The sequence below is a fragment of the Mirounga angustirostris genome, unplaced genomic scaffold (genome assembly GCF_029215605.1).
Source record: "Mirounga angustirostris isolate CCGP_5_RB_7025 unplaced genomic scaffold, mMirAng1.0.hap1 SCAF_9, whole genome shotgun sequence".
NCBI classification, from domain to species: domain Eukaryota; kingdom Metazoa; phylum Chordata; class Mammalia; order Carnivora; family Phocidae; genus Mirounga; species Mirounga angustirostris.
In genome coordinates this window covers 1,017,514-1,036,533 of record NW_026991717.1, presented here as the reverse complement: position 1 = coordinate 1,036,533, position 19,020 = coordinate 1,017,514, and the positions used below count along the sequence as shown (strand labels likewise).

The following is a 19,020-nucleotide window of genomic DNA, read 5'->3' as shown; positions in this document are numbered from 1 at the left end:
TGTCGGATGTAAGTGCAGCTGTCCCAGCTCTATTTGGGTTTCCATTTGCATGAAACGTCTCTTTCCGTCCCTTCACTTTCAGTCTGTGTGTTCTCACATCCCAGTGTCCTGACATCTTGTAGGCAGCATACGGCTGGGTCTTGTTTTTTTGTTTGAATCCATTCAGCGACTCTGTGTCTTCTGATTGGGGGATTTATTCCATTTATGCTTAAAGTACTCATAGATAGATAGGTGTGTACTTATTGCCATTTTGTTCATTATTTTCCAGATGTTTCATATTTCCTCTCTGTTTCTTCTTCTCTTGCTCTCTTCCCTTGTGGTTTGATGCCTTTCTTTAGTGTTATGTTTAGGTTTCTATCTCACTAACTTTTGTATATCTAGTATAGGTTTTTGCCTTGTGGTTACCATGTGGCTTACACATATCAGCCTACAGACACACCCAGAGATGTTGGGGGTTTGGTCCCAGATCCCTGTAATAAAGTGAATATCGCAATAAAGCAAGTCAAATAAATTTTTTGGTTTCCCAATGCATATTAAAGTTATGTTTGAACTGTAGTGTAGTCTATTAAGTGTGCAATAGCATGATGTATAAAAAAAGCAATGTACGTACCTAAAACTAAAAATAGTTTATTGCTAAAAAATGCTAACCATCATCTGAACTTCCAGCAAGTCATAATTGCTGATCACAGATCACCATACCAAGTATAACGATAGTGAAAAAGTTTGAAATATTGCAAGAATTACCAAAAGGTGACACAGAGACACAGGGTGAGCAAATGCTGTTGGAAAAAATGGTTGATGTGGGGTTGTCACAAACCTTTACTTTGAAAAAACGGAATAGCTGCGAAGTCCAGTAAGGCAAAGCACAGGAGAACGAGGTGTGCCTGGGTGTGTATGACTGTGTGTGCCAATCTCTGAAGTTGATAGCAAGTTAAGTTTGAACACATTCTGAAACTTTACGTTTTTACTCCCTCCCCCCACATTTTATGCTTCTGATGTCACATTTTACATCTTTTTGTGTGTGTGTATCCCTTAACTAACTGTCATAGTCATAGTTATTTTTACTGCTTTTACCTTTAACATTCCTGCTAGCTTTATAGGTGATTAATCCCCTGCGTTTACTATATGTTTACCTGCTGTCATATGTGTTCTTGTTCCCAATTAATGCCTTTCTTTTCAGCTTAAAGAAATCCCTTTAGTATCTCTCATAAGCCTGCTCGGTGGTGGTGAACTCCTTTAGTTCCTGCTTATCTGGAAAACTTTCGCTCCCCCTCGATTCTGACAATGACCTGCCCAGGTGGAGTATTCTTGGTTGGAAGTTTTTCCCTCCAGCACTCTGAAAATATCCTGCCACTCTCTGTGGCCTGCCTAGTTTCTGCTGAAAACTCTCTGATAGTCTTACGGGGATCCCTTGTACATAAGGAGTTATTTTCTCTTGATGGTTTGAAGCTACTCCTTATCTTTCACTTTTGACGTTTCACTTATAATGTGTCACAGTGTGGGTCTCCTTGGGTTCATGTTATTTGGGGCTCTCTAGGCTTCCCGGGCCTGGGTGTGTGTTTCCTTCCCCAGATCAGGCACATTCTTGACCACTATTTTTTTAATAAGTTTTCTGTCCCTTTCTGGGGGACAGAAGTTTTCTTCTCCTTCTGGGACCCTTATTATGCAAACGTTGTTCCCCTTGATGTTGTTCCATAGGCCCCTTGAGCTGTCTTTGCTTTTTCAAATTCTTTTTTCTTTTTGCTGCTCTATTTAAGAGTGGGCTCCCCTACCCTGTCTTCCAGTTGGCCAGTCCTTTCTTCTGCTTCGTCTGCTCTGCTGTTGAAGTCCTTTGTGTATTTCTCAGTTCAGTTTTGTATTCATCACTCTGTGACTTCTCTTTGGTACTTTCTCATGTTTTCTGTCTGTTGAAGTTCTCTCTGTGTCCATCTATTCTTATTCTTCTTCTGAAATCAGTGAGCTGCTCTGTGACTTTGAACTCTTTATCAGGTAAATTACCTGTCTCAGTTTCATGAAGGTTTTTTCTTGGAGTTTCATCTTGTTCTTTCATTGGGAGCATAATCCTCTGCTTCCTTATTTTGCTTGGCTGTGTTGGTTTCCATGTATTAGGTGAAACAGCTCTCTCTCCATCCTAAAGAGGTGACCACAGGAAACCTGGGGGTGGCTTCCAGTCTGCTGTCTGGGCAGCACCCTGGGTAGGTAGCCTGCCAGGAACTGTCTCTCTGATTGTTTCAGTCCTGTGGGGCCCAGAACCGCCAGCCCCCTGGCCCACCAGAGCCAGATGTCCGAGGGACGTCCCTCGTGTGGACCATGCACAGCCACCATCTCTGGTGGGGCCGTGGGGGGAGAGCGCCAGGGCAGAACAAGCCAAGCCTACCCACTGGGTGTGGTGGGGCAGGGGCCACGGCCTCCCCTCACTTTTAACACCCTGGACGTTCATAACCTTGGCCGTTCTCACACAGTCACGAAAACCTCCTTCTCTCCCAATCTTGCGACTTCCCCCGGAGAAGTTTGCCCCATCCCTCCATGCTGCCGGGGAAGTAGGATAAATGTGGGAAATAGGTTGGCATGGAGACCATTGTATCACCCACAGGGTCCCGCCCAAGGCTCTGCTTATTTGGGGTGAGCTTACCTGGATGCTGATAAATACAGCAGTCACAGGGCCCCCCCCGCCGCCACCCCAGCAAAGGCCATAACCTCGGGGTCTTGCCTTCCCCGCTTGGGCCTGTGCCCCTGAGAGGCCGTGTGGCTGGCAAGCAGCAAGTGCTCAGGTGGTTATTGGCGGGATTATGTTGAGTTTCCATAGGAGTAAGGGGATGAGGACCACAGACCCCAGGGTGCCTGATGGAGACATCGTCAGAGGCCCGGAGCTGATGGAGCATTCGTGTATCTCCACTTGGCACTTACTCAGTACCAGACTCTGTGTGGGGCTGCGGAGTCCCCCGAGGAAGGACGCTAACCCCGGCCTGGCCTTGAGTGGTCGGAGGCCCGGGGGTCCGTCAGACCTGTGAGGCTCCGTGGGAGGAGGGGCCTCAGGGAGAAGGCAATCCTCCAGCGACAGGAGGATTGGGGCCCACCAGACACCCCCAGCCCCCACCAGGCTGGGATCCAAACAAGCACCTTCCCCTGACCTGAAGCTCTAGGTCTCCCCTGGCTGACCCCAGGACGCGGTGCCACACCTGGGCCCTCAGGCCACACCAGAACAGCACACCCGAGCCCGACAGAGACAGGGGCCAGGCCAGAGCCACACCCAGAGCCTCCTGAAGGCTGTAGGGAAAGACGGGGAACCGTCCCAGGCCTACCCAGAGCCCCGGGGAAAGATGCAGAGCACACGGTCTCACCCAGGCTGTGTCTCTCCCTCCCAGTGGACAGGTGGGTAGGTGGGTAGGTGGATGGAGACGTGTGTAGACAGGGAGGTGGAGGGAGATGTGGATATACACAGAGATGGTGCAGGTACAGAGAGAGAGGGCATGGAACTCAGGAAGACCGAGCCCGGTGTGTCCACCCAACTACCCACTTCACAGAGGAGGGCCCGAGCGTGCCAGAGGAAGGGGCCCACCTGCCCCGAGCCGCACTGTGGTCAGACTCCACGTCCAGTGCCCTTTCTCTGACCAGGAGGCCACTTGGCCCTCTTAACTCTGGATGTGCCCTGGCCCGTCACTGGAAAGAACCCTGGGTGACTGGGGAGCCCGGGCACGGCCCCTGCGGGGGCCACCTCACACCTCCAACCACAACCCCTCCATGAGAGGGTGGTCCCCCACCTCGCAGGTGGCTGCACCCCCACAGGATACTGGGCCGCACCTGCAGGGGACTGGCTGCCTTCCCGTTCCTGCCCTGCCGGTGGTTTACTGGGTCCCTCTGCGCACGGGTCTGAGAGCCTGATGTTTTCCTTCAGTCTTTCTCAGTTCTCCAAATTGCCTTTTTCTTAGCGTCTTCCCAGAGCCTGGAATTCAGCCTTTCTGCATGTGGGGACTTTGTTCTTTCCCAGTGGATTTTACTTCCTTTCTCTGTTTTTGTGTCTCTGCCCCCCTTCCTCTGTCTCTGTCTGCATCTTTGTCTGCATCTCTCTGTCTCCGTCTCTGAATCTCTGTCTGCATCTCTCTGTCTCCGTCTCTGAATCTCTCTCTGCATCTCTGTCTGCATCTCTGCATCTCTTTCTCTGTCTCTGTCTCCGTCTCTGTGTCTCCCTTCCCTCACCCCCAGCCCCACGTGGAGCAAAGCCTGTTCACACGGCCGCCCGTAGTCAGGATTTGCAGTGGCTCAGAAGGGCTGGGTGGAAGTTTACTCTCCCTTCCTGAGCACTGTCTGTTAGTCACTCGGGCACGGGCTTGTGGACACCAGGGCTCGGGGGAAGGTGTACAAGAACAAAGGGACCCCGCTGCCCACATGGCCTCTGAGGCACCTACACGGCAGCCCGGGCCGCCTGGGGCCGCAGAAGCGCCGCTGGGCCTTGAGCCGCCCTGTCCTGGCTCAGCCGCGCTGTTTCCTGGAGGGGACCTTGGGCACAGAACGGCGTCTTGCCTCCGCGTCCCTGTGAAAGGGGGTAATGCGCGTGACTCCTAGGGTGGGAGTGCTCCCGGCGAGGCCAAGTGCGTGAGGAACCCGGGCCTGGGACCTCCAGTGTCTCCTCCAGCTGAGGCTCCCGAGCGGCCCGCACAGCAGCCCCCTTGTCCTCTGCCCTGAGGACGCCCTGGCATTCCGCAGAGCTCACTCCAGCATGATCAGCCTGCTCGTCAGGAGGTGCAGTGAGGTTTCCGGGTCGTGCCAGCCCCCCAGGCCCCCACACGCACCCCACCAGCAGCCTCTACTCCTGGACTTCTAGCCCGTCCATTGCGGGGGTCTGGGTGCTGTCGCCAAGGACAAGAGATGCAGGACACTTGTGAGGAGCCTGGCCACAGCCACGGGCTTAGCCTGGAGCAGGGGTGACAGGGATAGGATGGAGGCCGGGGAGAGGGATGGGTGGGCTAGCCCACTGGGAGGGGCTGGAGAGGGAGCCTCTGGGAGCCGATCGTGCCCTGAGGGGCAGCGAGCTGAGCGTCCTCACGGCTTGAAAGCCAGAGGTCTCTCTGCTGGCGGGGTTCAGACCTGGAGGCTTCTAAGCCGGCTCCCTGTGGTTACATTTCCTGCTGAGGCAGGATTACAGTGCACATGGGGGTAAACAGAACAGCCGCGTGCTTCTCCACTGAGCTGAGCTGACTGCAAAGAAGCTTCTGTTCGGGGTGAGGGGACTTAGCCAAGCCCCTCCTCCCCACAGCTCTGAAGGGCCAGGCTCGGGGACCTCCACCCGCCTGGCCCCTCCTGGGACCAGCAGCTCTGGGGCACCTCCCCGCCCCCGGCAGCTTGGCAGGGAAGAAGACCACTCAGTGGGCCCACCCAGCTCCAGGACATCCGCCCTGGGGACCCAAGGGGACCCACTGCACCTGTCTGTGCGCAGCTGAGAGTCCCCTCCTTCTGAGTTAGGACCCAGAGTCTCACCTGTCTGTAGGCTCATTAGGCGTTCTCATCTTCCCATCCCAGTGCCAAGCCCTGGCTGGAGGGGACAGGAGGTGCCTGGGGAAGGTCTGCTTTCCAGCTGTGGGGTCCTGGCAAGTGGCGCAACCTCTGTATGCAAAACAGATTAACACCTCCTCCACCTGGTGAAGGCGGGAATCAGTGAGATCACGGGAGAGGAGCGCAGGGTGTTCATCATCTCTCGAGAGGCGGGGAACGTGCCGCAGGGCCGCCTACACAGCTCTTCTTCACCTGCTGCTTTGGGGGGGCGGGGGGCGTGCCCACCTGAGCCTTCCGAATTCAGTTATTTGAGGCTGCAGCTGACATTTCATTCCACAGCCCCAGTTATCTGTTTCCTAGGAAACAAGTGAGAGACACTGACTCTCCAACCACACGCACGCACGCACGCACGCACGCACACCCCCTGGCTGCCACCGAGACTGACAATTAACAGAAATACAGTAAATGTCAGCAGAGGCTAAAAATAGTTTACACGCTGCACCTCCGGCTGCTCCCTGCTCCCGGCGCGCGGGGGGAGGGACGGGGACAGCACCTTCTGACACAGTGCCACACCGTGGCCCAGATGCGCCTCGGGCCCGTCTCTGCACCCCGCCGCCGGCCTCTCTCCCACCTCCACCAGCGTGAGACCCAGAGGCGCCACAGGTTGGGCCCCCAGCACTTGTCTGGCCCATGCTCCCTGCCCGCCTCCCTCTGGTCCTGAGACTGGCACCCCCAACCCCTCAGCAGCCTGGAGAGACGCGGCCTACAGGCACACAGTCTGCATATCCCTCCCCACCCCACCCCAGCCCCCTAAAACCTGCCCCTTGTCCCGCCAATGCCACGCCCCTCTCTAGGGCGCCCCCACCCCCTCGTCACTCAAGCCAGAAACCTGAGTGGTGTCCTCCTGGCTCTGTCCTCCCAGCCCGTCCCCCCGCTGGGCACGGCCACCCAGACCCTGCCCACCTGCCTGCCTTGTCTCTGGCATCCCTATTCCGGCCGTCCAGCCCCTCCCACCCCGAACACACCGGGGGCTCCAGACGTCTGTGCCGTCCCCACGCTTCTTGTCCAATGTACATCAAACCTGGGCCCATGCTGCACCCGCTGGGCAGCCGCCCTGCGCTCCCTGGGCTGACCCGAGGGCAGTGTTCTCTGCCCCCACAGCCTTTTGTTCTCGTCTCCCTCGCAGCTGTGACCTTAGCTAACAGGCGTGCTCACGGGGCTACAGGCATTGTTCTAGGAGCTGAGGGGCGTTAACCTGGACAGTGTAACACGTGTGTCTATTGTTGGGTGCTCTCCTTCCAGGAGCCTAGGGGTCAGGCCCTGTGCTTGAGCGGCTCCAGGTCACCTGCACCATCAGGGGTGCTTCCGGTGGGCGCTCCTCGGGTCCCTGTCTGTCTGTTCATTGCTTTCACCCCAGGACCAGAGGAGCGCTTGGTACATTTCTGTGGAGTGAATTACAGGCAAGCAGTACTCAGTTGGTGCCCGATTCCCAAAGGGGATCCTCCCGCGGTGTTTTTCCTCTGCCTTCCTCCCAGCACACCTGATGGTTTAAAACTGGCTTTTTTGCAATTTGTTGACAAACCGGGCTTTGTGGGGTTTGCTACCTTCCTACACCATCCTAAGCATAGGCTCTGTTCCATCGTACAAAGCCTGCTTTAATCAGGAGTTTGAAAATGCTAACTGGAATAGCATTCCCGTGATCACAAATAACGAATCTGCGCCTGGCTGACGCGGCCGCGAGCGCTTCGCAAACCAGCCAGACTGAGAGCCGCAGACGCCCTGGTGACCAGAGATGTCTTCTTCTTGGTACAGCATTATTTCACGGTCAACTTCAGCCACGAGAACCAGAAAGCCCTGGAGCTGAGGACAGAGGATGCCAAGGATTGTGACGAGTGGGTGGCAGCCATCGCTCACGCCAGGTATGTCCCGCCCACCCCTCAGTCGCTGCAGAAGAGGCTGAACGCAAGGGCCCCGCCCCAGCACAAACCCAGGCCCCGGGGGTGGAGGGGGCAGGGAGGAAGGGAGGGGAGAAGGAGAGCTGTAAGGAGGGCTCTTGGCAGGGGTCCCCTGGGAGCCCTGGGGCTCTCGGTCTTTGCCTCCCTCGGTGCCACCAGGAGCAGGAGACTGAGAAGCAGCCTCCCACCTGCTTTAATGCACTGGCTCCTTCCTTCCCAGTAGGGGTCAAGGGTTTTATGGCTCAATTCCGTTGGGGTCAAGGGTTTTATGGCTACCAAAGTCTAAGCCCGGGCTCCAATCCGGATGCAGCAACTAATCTGCTTCATGACCATGAACAGCTCCTGTCTTTCCTCTGGGCCTGTTTCCTGTTCTATAGAGGGAAATCCTCTAAACTTCTCTGAGCTCAGGGATTCCAGAACCCCTCCTCATTCCCAGCAATGTGTGCCCCTCGCTGGAGGGGCCAGATGGAGAGAAGAGCAAAGGGCTCTATGTTGCAGAGAAAATGAGGCTCCACACTGGATTGAGTCTCTTGGGTTGTAGGGAAGTGACAGGCCTATGGGCTGGGGTGTGGCTCCACAGCTGACCATCCCCTGGCAGAACCAGGTCCTGTCTGAGGGCAGGGACCCCCAGAGTCACCCCTCTCAGCAGGTGATCTTTCTGGGTCAGCGGAGAGCAGTGTGCTTCTGTGTCTATCTTCCTATAGAGTGTAGGGTCCTGAGTGCACAGACCAAGTCTGATTCTTTGCATCCCCAGGGCTTAGAGAGGCATAGGCAAGTGGTCAGCAAATGTGGACTGGAAGAATTCAAAAATGAATGAATGGATAGGGAATGGATGCAAGGTTGGATGTTGAATGGAAGATGAATGGTGGATTAATAGAGGGTAGATGAATGATAAATGGATGTGTTTAAAATATGTGTGATGGTGGATGGATAGACAGGTAATGAGTGATGCATGGATGGTGTGTGGGTGAGGGGATGGATAAATGGATGGGGATGGATGGATGGACGGATGGATGGATGAATGGGTGTGAGGGATGGATAGGTGAATGGGTCGGTAGGTGGATGGATGGATGGGTGAATGTATGGATAGGCAAATGGGTGGGAGGGTGGATAGATGGATAGGGAAATGGATGGGTAGGTGGGTGGGTGAGTGGGTGGATGGATGAATGGATGAATGGGTGGGTGGGTGGATGAATGGATGGATGAATGGGTGGATGGGTGGGTGAGTGGATGGATGGATGTGTGGGTGAGTGGATGGATGGATGAATGGGTGGGTGGATGGATAGATAGACGAATGGATGAATGGGTGGGTGGGTGGATGGATGAATGGATGAATGAATGGGTGGGTGGGTGGGTGGGTGGGTAGATGGATGAATGGATGGGTGGGTGGGTGGGTGGATGGATGAATGGATGGATGAATGGGTGGGTGGGTGGATGGATGGGTGAATGGATGGGTGGGTGGGTGGATACCAGGGCCCTTCCTTGAGCCCTGGAACAAGCCAGCTGACCAGAAACCCTTTATTATGGCCATAACACTGACTGTGACCTCGAGGTCAGGCCATGCCCATTCCTGTCCTCGAGGAGTGTCTAGTCCAGCCATGGAGACCAGGTTCTCACACATGAACTTGTAAAGTCAGGCTCTGAGTGTGGTGCTGGGCAGTCGGATGGTTGCAGGTGTTCCCCAGGGATGTTCCGTCCAGTCAGGAAGTCATTAGACATGCTCACGGCTAGCTCTGGTACACGAAGGCCCTGGTAAGTACAAGGCACCACGAGGAAGAGACATTACTTCCATCTGCAGGGAGATGAGCGAAGCTGGAAATAGGGTGACATTTGATCTAAGCCAGAGGACCAGGGGCATATTTAAGGGGTTTAACTATGAGCACTTCGGCCCCCAGCCCCACCCCAAGGCTGATGTAGGAGAGAGGCTTCCAGGAATAATGAAGAGACCAAGTGTGGGCTTTGTAAGGTGGAGTGTAACCAGGTCATAACGGGTCTTGAACACCCAGCTGGGGTGTTTGGCCTTTACTCTGTGAGCAGTGGGAGCTATCGAAGGTTTTACACCAGGGCAATAACACAGTCAGGGCTACAGTCTTGAGCGGAAATTGTCGGTGTCGTGGAGGATGGATTCACATGGGAAGAACCCAGACTCGGGGACAGCAGGCGGACCTCAATCTCCCTGCACTAACCAAGAGCAGGGTTGTTTTGAGAACCAAATGAACCTGTTTATGTGCAGGGGCTTTCTACGTGTTGAAGCGATACAGAGTTCTAATTGGTTGTACATTCTGAGAACCAGGACTACTCTGATTTAGAAAATCCACTGATACAAAAATGTCTTAGAGGCAGTGAGACTCTACTACGTATGGAGTCCAGCCCGGCGAAGGGTGCGTAGACACAGCAGCAGAAGGTGGGCCGGGGTGGGGCCCCACAACGCACACAAGCAGGCAGGAGCGGAAAATGGCTCAGCCTCTTCAGAAAACTGTTAGATAGTTGCTTACAAATTAGCAATTTAAACTTGCTAGGCCTGCTCTGTGACCAGCAATTCCAACCTTTTGGTGTTTATCTGAGAGAAACAAAAAACATCCACAACAAGTCTTGTATACACGTGTCCTTTAGCAGCTTTATGCACAATAGTCCCCAGACTAGAACTAGCCGAGGTGTCCATCCGCAGACAGACGTGCAGACAAGCCCGGTAGGTCCACACGACAGAATACCGCTCAGCGATGGAAAGCAACCCGCCACAGACAAGCGGAACACAACGGATCAACGTCAAAGTCAACGTGCGGAGGAAGAAGGACCAGACACAAAAGAGGGCAGGCGGTCTGATTCCAGGGACGTGAAATTGTAAGATAGGCCAAGCTCGCCTGTGGCGAAGGAATCTGAGCAGAAGTCGCTTGTGGGGTGGGCTGGCTGGGAGGGGTGAGAGAGAACTTGCTGGGGTGATGGAACGTTCTTTGTCCCAGGTGAGGTATGCAGGGATCAAAACCTGTCAGACCATGCACTTAAGGCCTGCGCTTTCCATTCTATGCGCATGAAACCTCGAATTTTAATGATTAGTTCTGCAGCCCCAAATCTCTGACCTCCCCCTTCCATGACCCAGCAGAGAAAACTCCATCTTAGATGCTTCGAGTGATGGGGTCAGGCCCACCAAGATCATCTCCCCATCTTAAGGCCAGCTGCGTCTGTAACACCACCTGGCAGCCGGGGTAGAAACCCGTCAGATCTGTGGTCCCGGGGATTCGGAGGGATTACACCCCAGCGTGGGAGAGGCCATCCTGAGGCTGACTTACATGCTTCTGTATCTCTAGGGGGAAAGTGCAGATGCTGAGCCATATGCAGCCTCCAGCCCAGTCCATCGTGTGTGTGAGTGTGAGGTGTGTGCATGTCAGGAGGGAGCCTGGCTCTGTTCCACAGCCCTGTTGAGCCGTGAGCAGTTTTGCCCGAGCCTTATTTAGTTTCTACTTGCATTTACGTAATAGATACATTGTACGTACAAAAGTGAGTTGTAGGGTCCACAGCATGGTCTCTCGGTCTCTCGGTGCTGCGCGTCCACACTTCAGGGAGGGAGCTGTGGGCACGCGCAGCCCCACGCCGTCGGGGACGGGAGCCCCGTTCTAGCTCCAGCTGCCGTGCTCACAGACTCTCGTTTGGGGCAAATCTCGTCCCCTCTCGGGCCTCAGTTTCTCCAGGTAAAAAATGAGACCGTGGGTCTTTCGTGGCTCCCGAGTTTCCTTCCAGCTCTGAGTCTCCAAAGACAGTGCTGCCCAAAGAGGTGCTCAGTACCTCATTATTGGGGGGGGACAGAGAAGCCCAGATCGGCTGCACGGGAGACCTGGCTCCACGCAGAGCGCCGGCGCCCGCGACAAACGAACCAAGTCTCGGATTTCCACGCCCCTGGAGTGCGGAGAAGGGCGGCAACGTGAAGACAGACCCCGTCATCTCTCTGCTGAGTTTCCTTTTCAAAGAGAATTGAGCCTCTTGGGAAGTGGAGAAACTTGAAAACCTAATATTCTAGTTCACACTCATTTCGTAAGGGAAGCAGAGTCCTCGTCTCAAGCAAATAGTCCTGCCAAGCGGAGTCCGCTCTTACAGCCTTATTGATCTTTAGACGGGTGGGGAAGCCAGGACCGAGCTTTGATTTCGGGATCAGGACCCTCCCCGGGCACTTGTTCCAGGTCCACCGCGCCCCGCTCCCCCTGCCCCGTCTACCCGCCCCACCACCCCCTGCCGCCTTCAGGGCCGGCGGGAGTCACGACCAGGCTTTCTCAGCCTCCTGGAGTCCCCCCGACCGCCTCAGTGCAAGGCCGTTCCCCACGCGCAGCTGCCTGGGCTCCCGTGTCATTTAGGGCTGAGAGGACGTGTGTGCGGGCCCTGAGCCGGTGACTGAAGCCGGCATCGCCAGCCCGGCGCCCCACTGACCAGCCACATCCAGGGCAGCTGAAAAGTCACGTAAGAAGACGCCAGACGGGAAAGCGTCCCCTCGATTGGGCATGTGGGGAGCCCGCTGGTCACCCCGACGGGTCCCGCTCCAGTGGGCGCAGGTGGCCGCCCTGGGCTGCCCTGGGCTAGGAGCGAGCGGGGGACGGACAGTGGGGATGGTGGGTGAGGGCAGGCTGCCCTCTGAACAAACCGTGCTGCACAGGTGAGGGGCTGGGCTTGTCCCTCACGGGGAGGGACTCAGGGCTCCCGATGTGCCGAGGAGAGAGAGCCCATGGGACAGGGCTGCTGCTGACACAGAAGGGACGGACGTTCGGGGGTCCAGGGCGGGGCGAGCAGGGCCTCTGCCCGCTGACAGGGAGGGCAGTCACAGTGTGGTGACTGTCCACGCTGGCACAGCCCCGTTTCACGGATGAGCAAACCAAGGCTCCGTGGGAGGCCCCTGGGCTAATGGGTGTGCGAGCGAGCGAGGCTGGGCCCGGCAGGTAGACTGGGTCAGAGCACGGGGCCCCAACCAGAATCTGCACCTGCAGGGCAGGGGTGGCTATGCCGGGGGGCTGGCGGGACCAGCAAAGGAGTGTGAGGATGACGCAGGCGGGCTGCAGGGCAGGAACAGGGCTGTCCGCGGGGCAGGGGTGAGGCTGGAGAGGCAAGGCGTGGAGCTGGGAGGTGGGCAGGGAGCTCCAGCGGCTGAGGTTGGAGGCCAGAAACTGGGAGCCCTCTGCTGTGGAGAAGCCGAGGGTGGGAGGAAGCTGGGACGCAGGCGCAGGGAGGGGAGGGGAGGATGGGGACCAGGGACAGGGAGGACCTTCCCTTTGCGGCCATGCCTGGCCTCCCGGCCTCCTGCGCCGATGGGCCCCACTGAGGCTTCCCTTGCAAAGCTGCTCAGCGCTCCTCTACGGAATGGTGTTTCCCCAGCTCTGACACCTTCACACGGCCCTGCTCATGCTGTGGGGTGTCGGGGAGAACCCTGGCCCAGAGCACAGGTGACCTGGCTCCACCCTCAGAGGCTTGGGACCGGTGACCTTGGGCAGGGCACGGCAGCCCCCTGCCTGGCTGGTCTTCGGCTCCCCCAGCCGGGACACGCTGCAAGTCTGAGGCCTGTTAATCTACACAAATGCTGGGCTACCTCTCCCGCCCTCTGCTTATCCTATGGGGGGGGCCCTCTGACCTGGCCCCCTTAACCTTCCAGCCTTGTTGCCAGTCTCCCCCAACACAAGCCTCCCGGCTGAGGCTGCCCTGGGGTGGTCCTGTGCCCAGAGCCCTGGGTTTGGCGTCAGAGACCTGGGCTGGGAGGCACCCCGGAGTCTGGGTCGGAGAACACAGCATTGCGGCTAGAGCCAGCACTAGCCCAGGAAAGAGGGCAGGGGAGACAGGCTTCAGACAGAAGATCCGCCTGCACAAAGGCCCCGGGGGCCTTGCGGGGGGAAGACGGCACCAGTGGGACCCAGAGGTCAGGGCGCGAGCCGGGAGTTGGGGAGAAGGCCCCGGGCGCCGTGTGCAGCATTCGGGACCTCGGGAGTGCCGTCGGTGGGGGCGTCCCACCCGGGCCCAGGTAGGCAGCGAGTTAACCCGCGTGTCCGTCTGTCCACAGCTATCGGACGCTGGCCACGGAGCATGAAGCACTGATGCAGAAGTACCTGCACCTGCTGCAGATCGTGGAGACGGAGAAGACAGTGGCCAAGCAGCTGCGGCAGCAGATCGAGGACGGGGAGATCGAGATCGAGCGGCTGAAGGCAGAGGTGACCGCCGGCCGGGTCCAGGCCCCAGACCAGCACCGCACGCCACCCCGGGCTCCTGGAGGGGTGGGGAGCGGGGGGCTGTGACTGGCAGAGGAGGAGGGGTGCATAGTCCGATCTGGGTTCAAATCCCACCTCTGCCCCTGAGCCCTGTGCCTCGGTTTCTTCGTCTGCAAGATGGGTTTTTTACCCTCACCCGGCAAGGTTGTGAGGATGGCGCAAGATGAGGGGCGGGTTGCAGGGTGCCGTGCCGAGGACCATGCTAAGCATCCTGCGTCACCAGCCAGCACGGCAGGGGCACGGGGTGGTCAGTGGCACGGCAGCCCCTTCTCTGGGCTCTTCCGGGGCGCGCTGGGCGGCCGTCTGGGGACTGCGCTGTCACCAGGCTGAGCCTGCTGGGACCGTGATACTGAGTGCCGTCCATGAAGCGGTATCTCCTTAGAAATGCAGCGCCCAGGCCTCTGCACCCACCCACCGTAGGAGGATCTGAGCCCTCGCCCCACAGCGCACACGGCACCATCTGGCCACATCACACAAGAGCCATGGGCTCTGCGCTGAGGAGGGGATGGGAGAGCACAGATTCTGGCAGTCAGAGTCAGCTACGTAATTTCCAGGGCCCAATGCAAGGGGAAAATGCAAGGCTGCGGCCAGGAAGTCACCCCCCTCCCCACAGCCCACCACCCCAACCCATGGTGGGCAAGTGACCCCCAACTTCAACCTCCACCTCCCCCAACCTCTGCACGTGATGCACTCGGTACCCAGATTACGGGGTCACCCACTGAATGCACCGGCTGCTGTCTCCCACGGCTCCCTGAGACCCCACGGGTGCGCACTGGCCCCCCCCCCCCCGCACCTACACCGAGGCTCCTGCAGATGGATTCCAGTGTCTCCTGCTGATGCCACCCAGCTGCTCCCAGACAGAGGGTAGCAGTGGTCGTGCGTGCCAGGGTGCCCGGGTGTGGGGAGTGGGCAGCCGAGAACCCGCCTCGGGGAGGCGGCGAGTGAGAGGTAGGAACACTGTGAGCTAAGGCTCTGAGACCCTGAGCTGTGCCCCACAGTCCCATCAGATGTCACTTATAAAACAGAACTCAGAGGAAATTATTAAGAATTTCAAGATGGGAGTGGCAGAGCTCCCACGGCCCTGTCCCATGCTCCTGAAGCCAGCTCTGCCTGGAGAGGTCAGACTGGAAGGCATCGATCCCACCTTGTTGCTTCATCACGAAGCTGCAGTGTGCCCTTGGGAGTTCGGGTTCAACCAAATGTCAGGTTCAGCATACCTTCCCCAGTCCTGCATCGGGCACCTCGGACAGGCCGCCTCAGTCCGCCCATGACCATCCTGAGGGGATGCAGGCTCAGAGACCACAAGCCACCTGCCCGAGCACACACAGCTGGGGGGCGCAGAGCTGGGACTGGAGCCCAGGGCTGGCTGTCCACTTGTCAGTCTTTCCACTCTGCTCGGAGCCTCTTCCCGCACGGCTCCAGGATGCAAGCTTGTCCCGTCTCTAAGCCACCTGGTTCATTCTGGAATCAGAACCATCCCGGAGACCACCCCCCGGGGATCTCCCCCAGCCCAGCACACATCCCCGAGTCCAGGCTGCACCCCGTGAGGAACCAGAGGCCCGACCCCAGTCCCACATTATTAGCTTTATGAGCAAGGCGGTCCAGGTGCCATTCACTCACTCACTCAGCCTGCAACCCCCTGACCGCTGCCCACGGCCTCATCCTCTTCCCCATAACTCCCGAGTCTCGAGGGGCTCCAGCCAGTGCCCAGAGCCGTGAGCCCTGCGCCCTGCACCCTTGTCATCCCACGTTCCTGCCTCGTGGAGTCCTGGCAGGTCCAATGCTGCCTCCCAGGCCCCCGCCCCAGCCGGGAGAACGCTCACTGCCCCTGCTCCGTTCCCACACCCCGCCTGCCTCAGCAGAGCCGACTCCGGGGCGGGGTGCTCCTGGAGGGCCAGGCTGCCCTTTCTCACTCGCTCCTTATGCCTGGCACATAGTAGGTGCTCAGAGAATGCACGGGCGTCATGCTCTGAGCTGGGTCCTGGAGCGATGGAAGTGTCTCCCGCTGGGTCTGGCTGGGGAACGATGACGTCAGCGTTGTCACGGAGCTTGCGGTGTGAACCCAAGCAGAAGTGAGTCCTTTATGGGCGGAGAGGGTGTGGGTTCACGTGGCATGTGGCCTTGGCGGGTTTCAGGGCTCTGTGCGCAAGAACAGGGGTGGGTGCCGAGGGGGAGTCCCGTGTCGCTGGGGAACAGAAGCAGGTCGGTAGTGAGTGTGCATGTGTGCGTGTGAGTCAGATGGCAGCAGAAGCCAACTCGGAATGTGGAGCAACGCTTCCAACTGAGTGCATCACCCTCCAGGGCAAAAGAGGCCTCTCAAGAAGACTTTGACAGAAAGGCCGTCTTAGGCTTTCGGGCTGTAGCCTCTGTCTCACACACACACCCTGCAGGGCGGGTGGACACAGCCAGTTCCCAGGAAGTAGGCCGTGAGGGATGCAGGAGGCCTTGGACCGGGACCGCTGGAGGGATCTGAAGACGCTGAGGTCCACAGCAAAGGGAGGGACTTATCCAAGGTTGCTCCAAGGTCACCTGAGTGATGGAGTCCCAGCCCTCGGACTTGGGTCTCCTGGCTCCAGATCCTTGGCCCGTGCCTACGCCCTGAGGAGCCAGGTCTGATGAAAGGAGGCGAATCTGCTGACCACAGTGTCAGCAGCTGCTCAAGCCTGTCGCCGCACACCCCTGAGGACGTGCAGGGGCTCGCCTTCCCCTGCCCTCGCCCCACACTGCCCCGTACCCCGCCGGTGGTCAGCTCACGCATCGGTCAGGGTGACCCGGATCCCGCGGCAGTCACCACCCCCACATCGCGGGGGCCTCAAGCAGCAAGGGTTGCTTCCTCCCTCACACGGGGTGTCCACTGGGGGTCCTGCTCCTGAACGCTTGCTCGGAGTCAGGGACACAGCCGATGGAGCCCCCGGCTCACACGCAGGGAAGGGAACTGCAAGCAATGAGCACACCTCTGCTCACGCTTCCGTGGACACAGCGCGTCACAGGACCAGGCCCGCACAGCCCTGCCTCGTCCGTCCATGGAGGAGAACCAGAGTCCACAGAAGCCCAAATGGCCACCTGACTGTGCCTCCCCCTTCCGTCCCCAAGCCCCCAACCCGGGCTGTCGTGCGGAACACGGAACAGACTTCCCGAAAGGTGTGAACACAGCAGAGGAGTGGCTTCCACAGCCGAGTCAGGAACCAGCTTACACACAGGAGACGCCCCCGCACTCATGTCCCCTGGCCCTTCCTGGCGGGGGGATATTTCACCAGGACCCCCCCCACACACACAGCGTGGTGCTTGGGAGCTGGCTCCTAGTGGCCTGCAGGAGCCTGCCGTCTAACCTTCAGAAGTTCTGCAGGCTGGTTACTCCATTTGTGGGAGTTGGACGTGGACTGTTTCCACCATGAACTCGGCAGGTGCTGCCAGTGGGGGTCTTTCCTTCAGAGAGCCCATCGTTAAGCATTTCATGGTTTCCTTTCCTTCGGGCCCAGCTACAAAATTTGCAGGGCTTGGGGCACAAGGAGGACCCAGGGCCCTCAGAACATCTGGGCGGCAACAGCCGAGCCCTCAGCCAAACCTGGGCCCTTGCGGGTCTGGGGCTCTGCGCAGGTCCTGCTCCCGGTCCCCAGCCCCATCGCTGCACCCTACAGCCCCGCGGCCGCCTCTCTCCAGGGACACACGAGATTGCACCCTGACGGAAGTCTGCACCGCACCGTGCACCCTTGCTCTCTGGCTCACCCGACCACCCCCAGCCAGGCCCCGTCTTTCGTCCACGCAGCTGAGGACCTGCTAAAGCAAAGGGGCATCCACTTCTGAGAAAAAGCATCCGCTCCGGGCATCCCGCTTGGCAGCATTTCACTGTTTCAGCAGCGATCTTTCTCCCGTTGATGTTCAGAGGGGAGTGTGGAGCGGTGATGCAGGCCCTGCAGGGCAAGGTAGGAGCTTAGACGCAGTCCTAATACGTTATTGGCTCGAAGCACCCTGAGTCCCGGAGGCCTGGCTCTGGAAGGACCCTCGAGATCTTCAGTGCAGGGTTTGGATCAGTCTTGCAAACAGAGCTTGCCATGGATCCCCAGCACGGAAGGTAGGGCAGTGAGGAGACCGCTCTGGGGAACGTGGGAGAGCACAGCTGACCCCGCAGTCCGCACTGGGGCGCACCTCCACGCCTGGAGGCTTGCCTCCCATGTCCCCTGCTGCCTTGGCACACCACGCCCTGCATGCCCCGTGGCTCCGTCCACAGCATCCCCTCCACTGGAAGTCCTCTGTCCCATAGCCCTCCTGTTGGACTCCTATTCATCCTTCAGAACCTCTTCTGGATGGCCCTTGCTGCTTCCCTGGGGAGACCCCCCCCCCCCCACTGCAGTGGCCGCACGCTTGTTCTGGCCTTGTCCTGTTGGGTTGACCCCCCTGTTAGGCTGGGAGCTCCTCCAGGGAGGGATCTGGCTTCTCCACCTCCAGCTGCATCTTGCCAGAGCCCAGCACAGAGATGCCACAAGGACATGTGAACAAGGTTGGCCCAGGGGGACAGAGATGGGCACCTGGATGGCTTGCAAGAGGCCAGAGGGGATCGAGCAGGAAGGAGAGGACGCTGGGCCATGTGTCAGCTCCTTGAAAAGCAAGAAGTATGGGGTCTTTAGCAAAACCTTGGCTGCTAACAAAAAAACACCTGGATGAATTCCACTATCAGCTGCTGTACTAAATGCATTCTGGATCAGAGATGCCATCTCGGGGCCAGTGGGCAGCCAGCCAAGGGGCAGGCAGGAGCCCAAGTGCCAGCTCTCTGGGGCCGTCATTGACGAGGGTCAACCAAGCAGCCCCTGGGTGCCAGCCTAGCAAACTGGGTCCACAGCAAATCCCCCCCAGAGGGGACTGGCCAGGTTTCGAGAAAGGTTGCCGGTGGGAGCTCTATGGGGTTGGGGTTCCCACCACCTCCCAACGCCTGCTCCTGGCAGAAAGGAGCCACGGCCCATGACCTCTGTAGGGTCCCCGGGCTCACAGCACTCCAGAGTTTGCCCACCCAGCCCACTCCTTAAGTAAAGACTCCAGAGCTTGCCAGCACTGCCTGACATGGAGCATAGCGCCTGACCTCATTCCATCTCTTTTCCGCCCTGGGCCTGCTGAGGCCTCTGCCTGAGAAGAGCGCCATCAGTTTTAGACACAGGCTACTTACACACACACGCACACGTGCATCGCCGTTGTGAAGAGAGGAGGGGTAGGGTGTGCAAAGCTGTGGCGGAGAAGTGATAATACCAGGCCAGGTGTGGGGCGCTGACCGGGCATCCCCGCGTTTCCGAGCTAAGAGCCTGCACGTGCACACGCATGTGTCTGTGTGCGCATGGGCATGGGTGTGCACG

At 58.3% G+C, this 19,020-nt stretch overlaps 1 protein-coding gene across 2 annotated transcripts in view; it reads left to right on the top strand.

Annotated features, from left to right (window-relative positions):
• The window catches only part of RASGRF1 (Ras protein specific guanine nucleotide releasing factor 1), a 98,518-nt gene that overhangs the window by 16,402 nt on the left and 63,096 nt on the right, over nucleotides 1–19,020 (top strand). For both annotated transcript variants that reach the window (XM_064569767.1, XM_064569768.1), the window contains exons 2-3: nucleotides 7,303–7,409; nucleotides 13,474–13,621. In XM_064569767.1, the coding sequence (XP_064425837.1) occupies nucleotides 7,303–7,409; nucleotides 13,474–13,621 (255 nt within the window). The remainder of the gene's footprint in view (nucleotides 1–7,302; nucleotides 7,410–13,473; nucleotides 13,622–19,020) is intronic.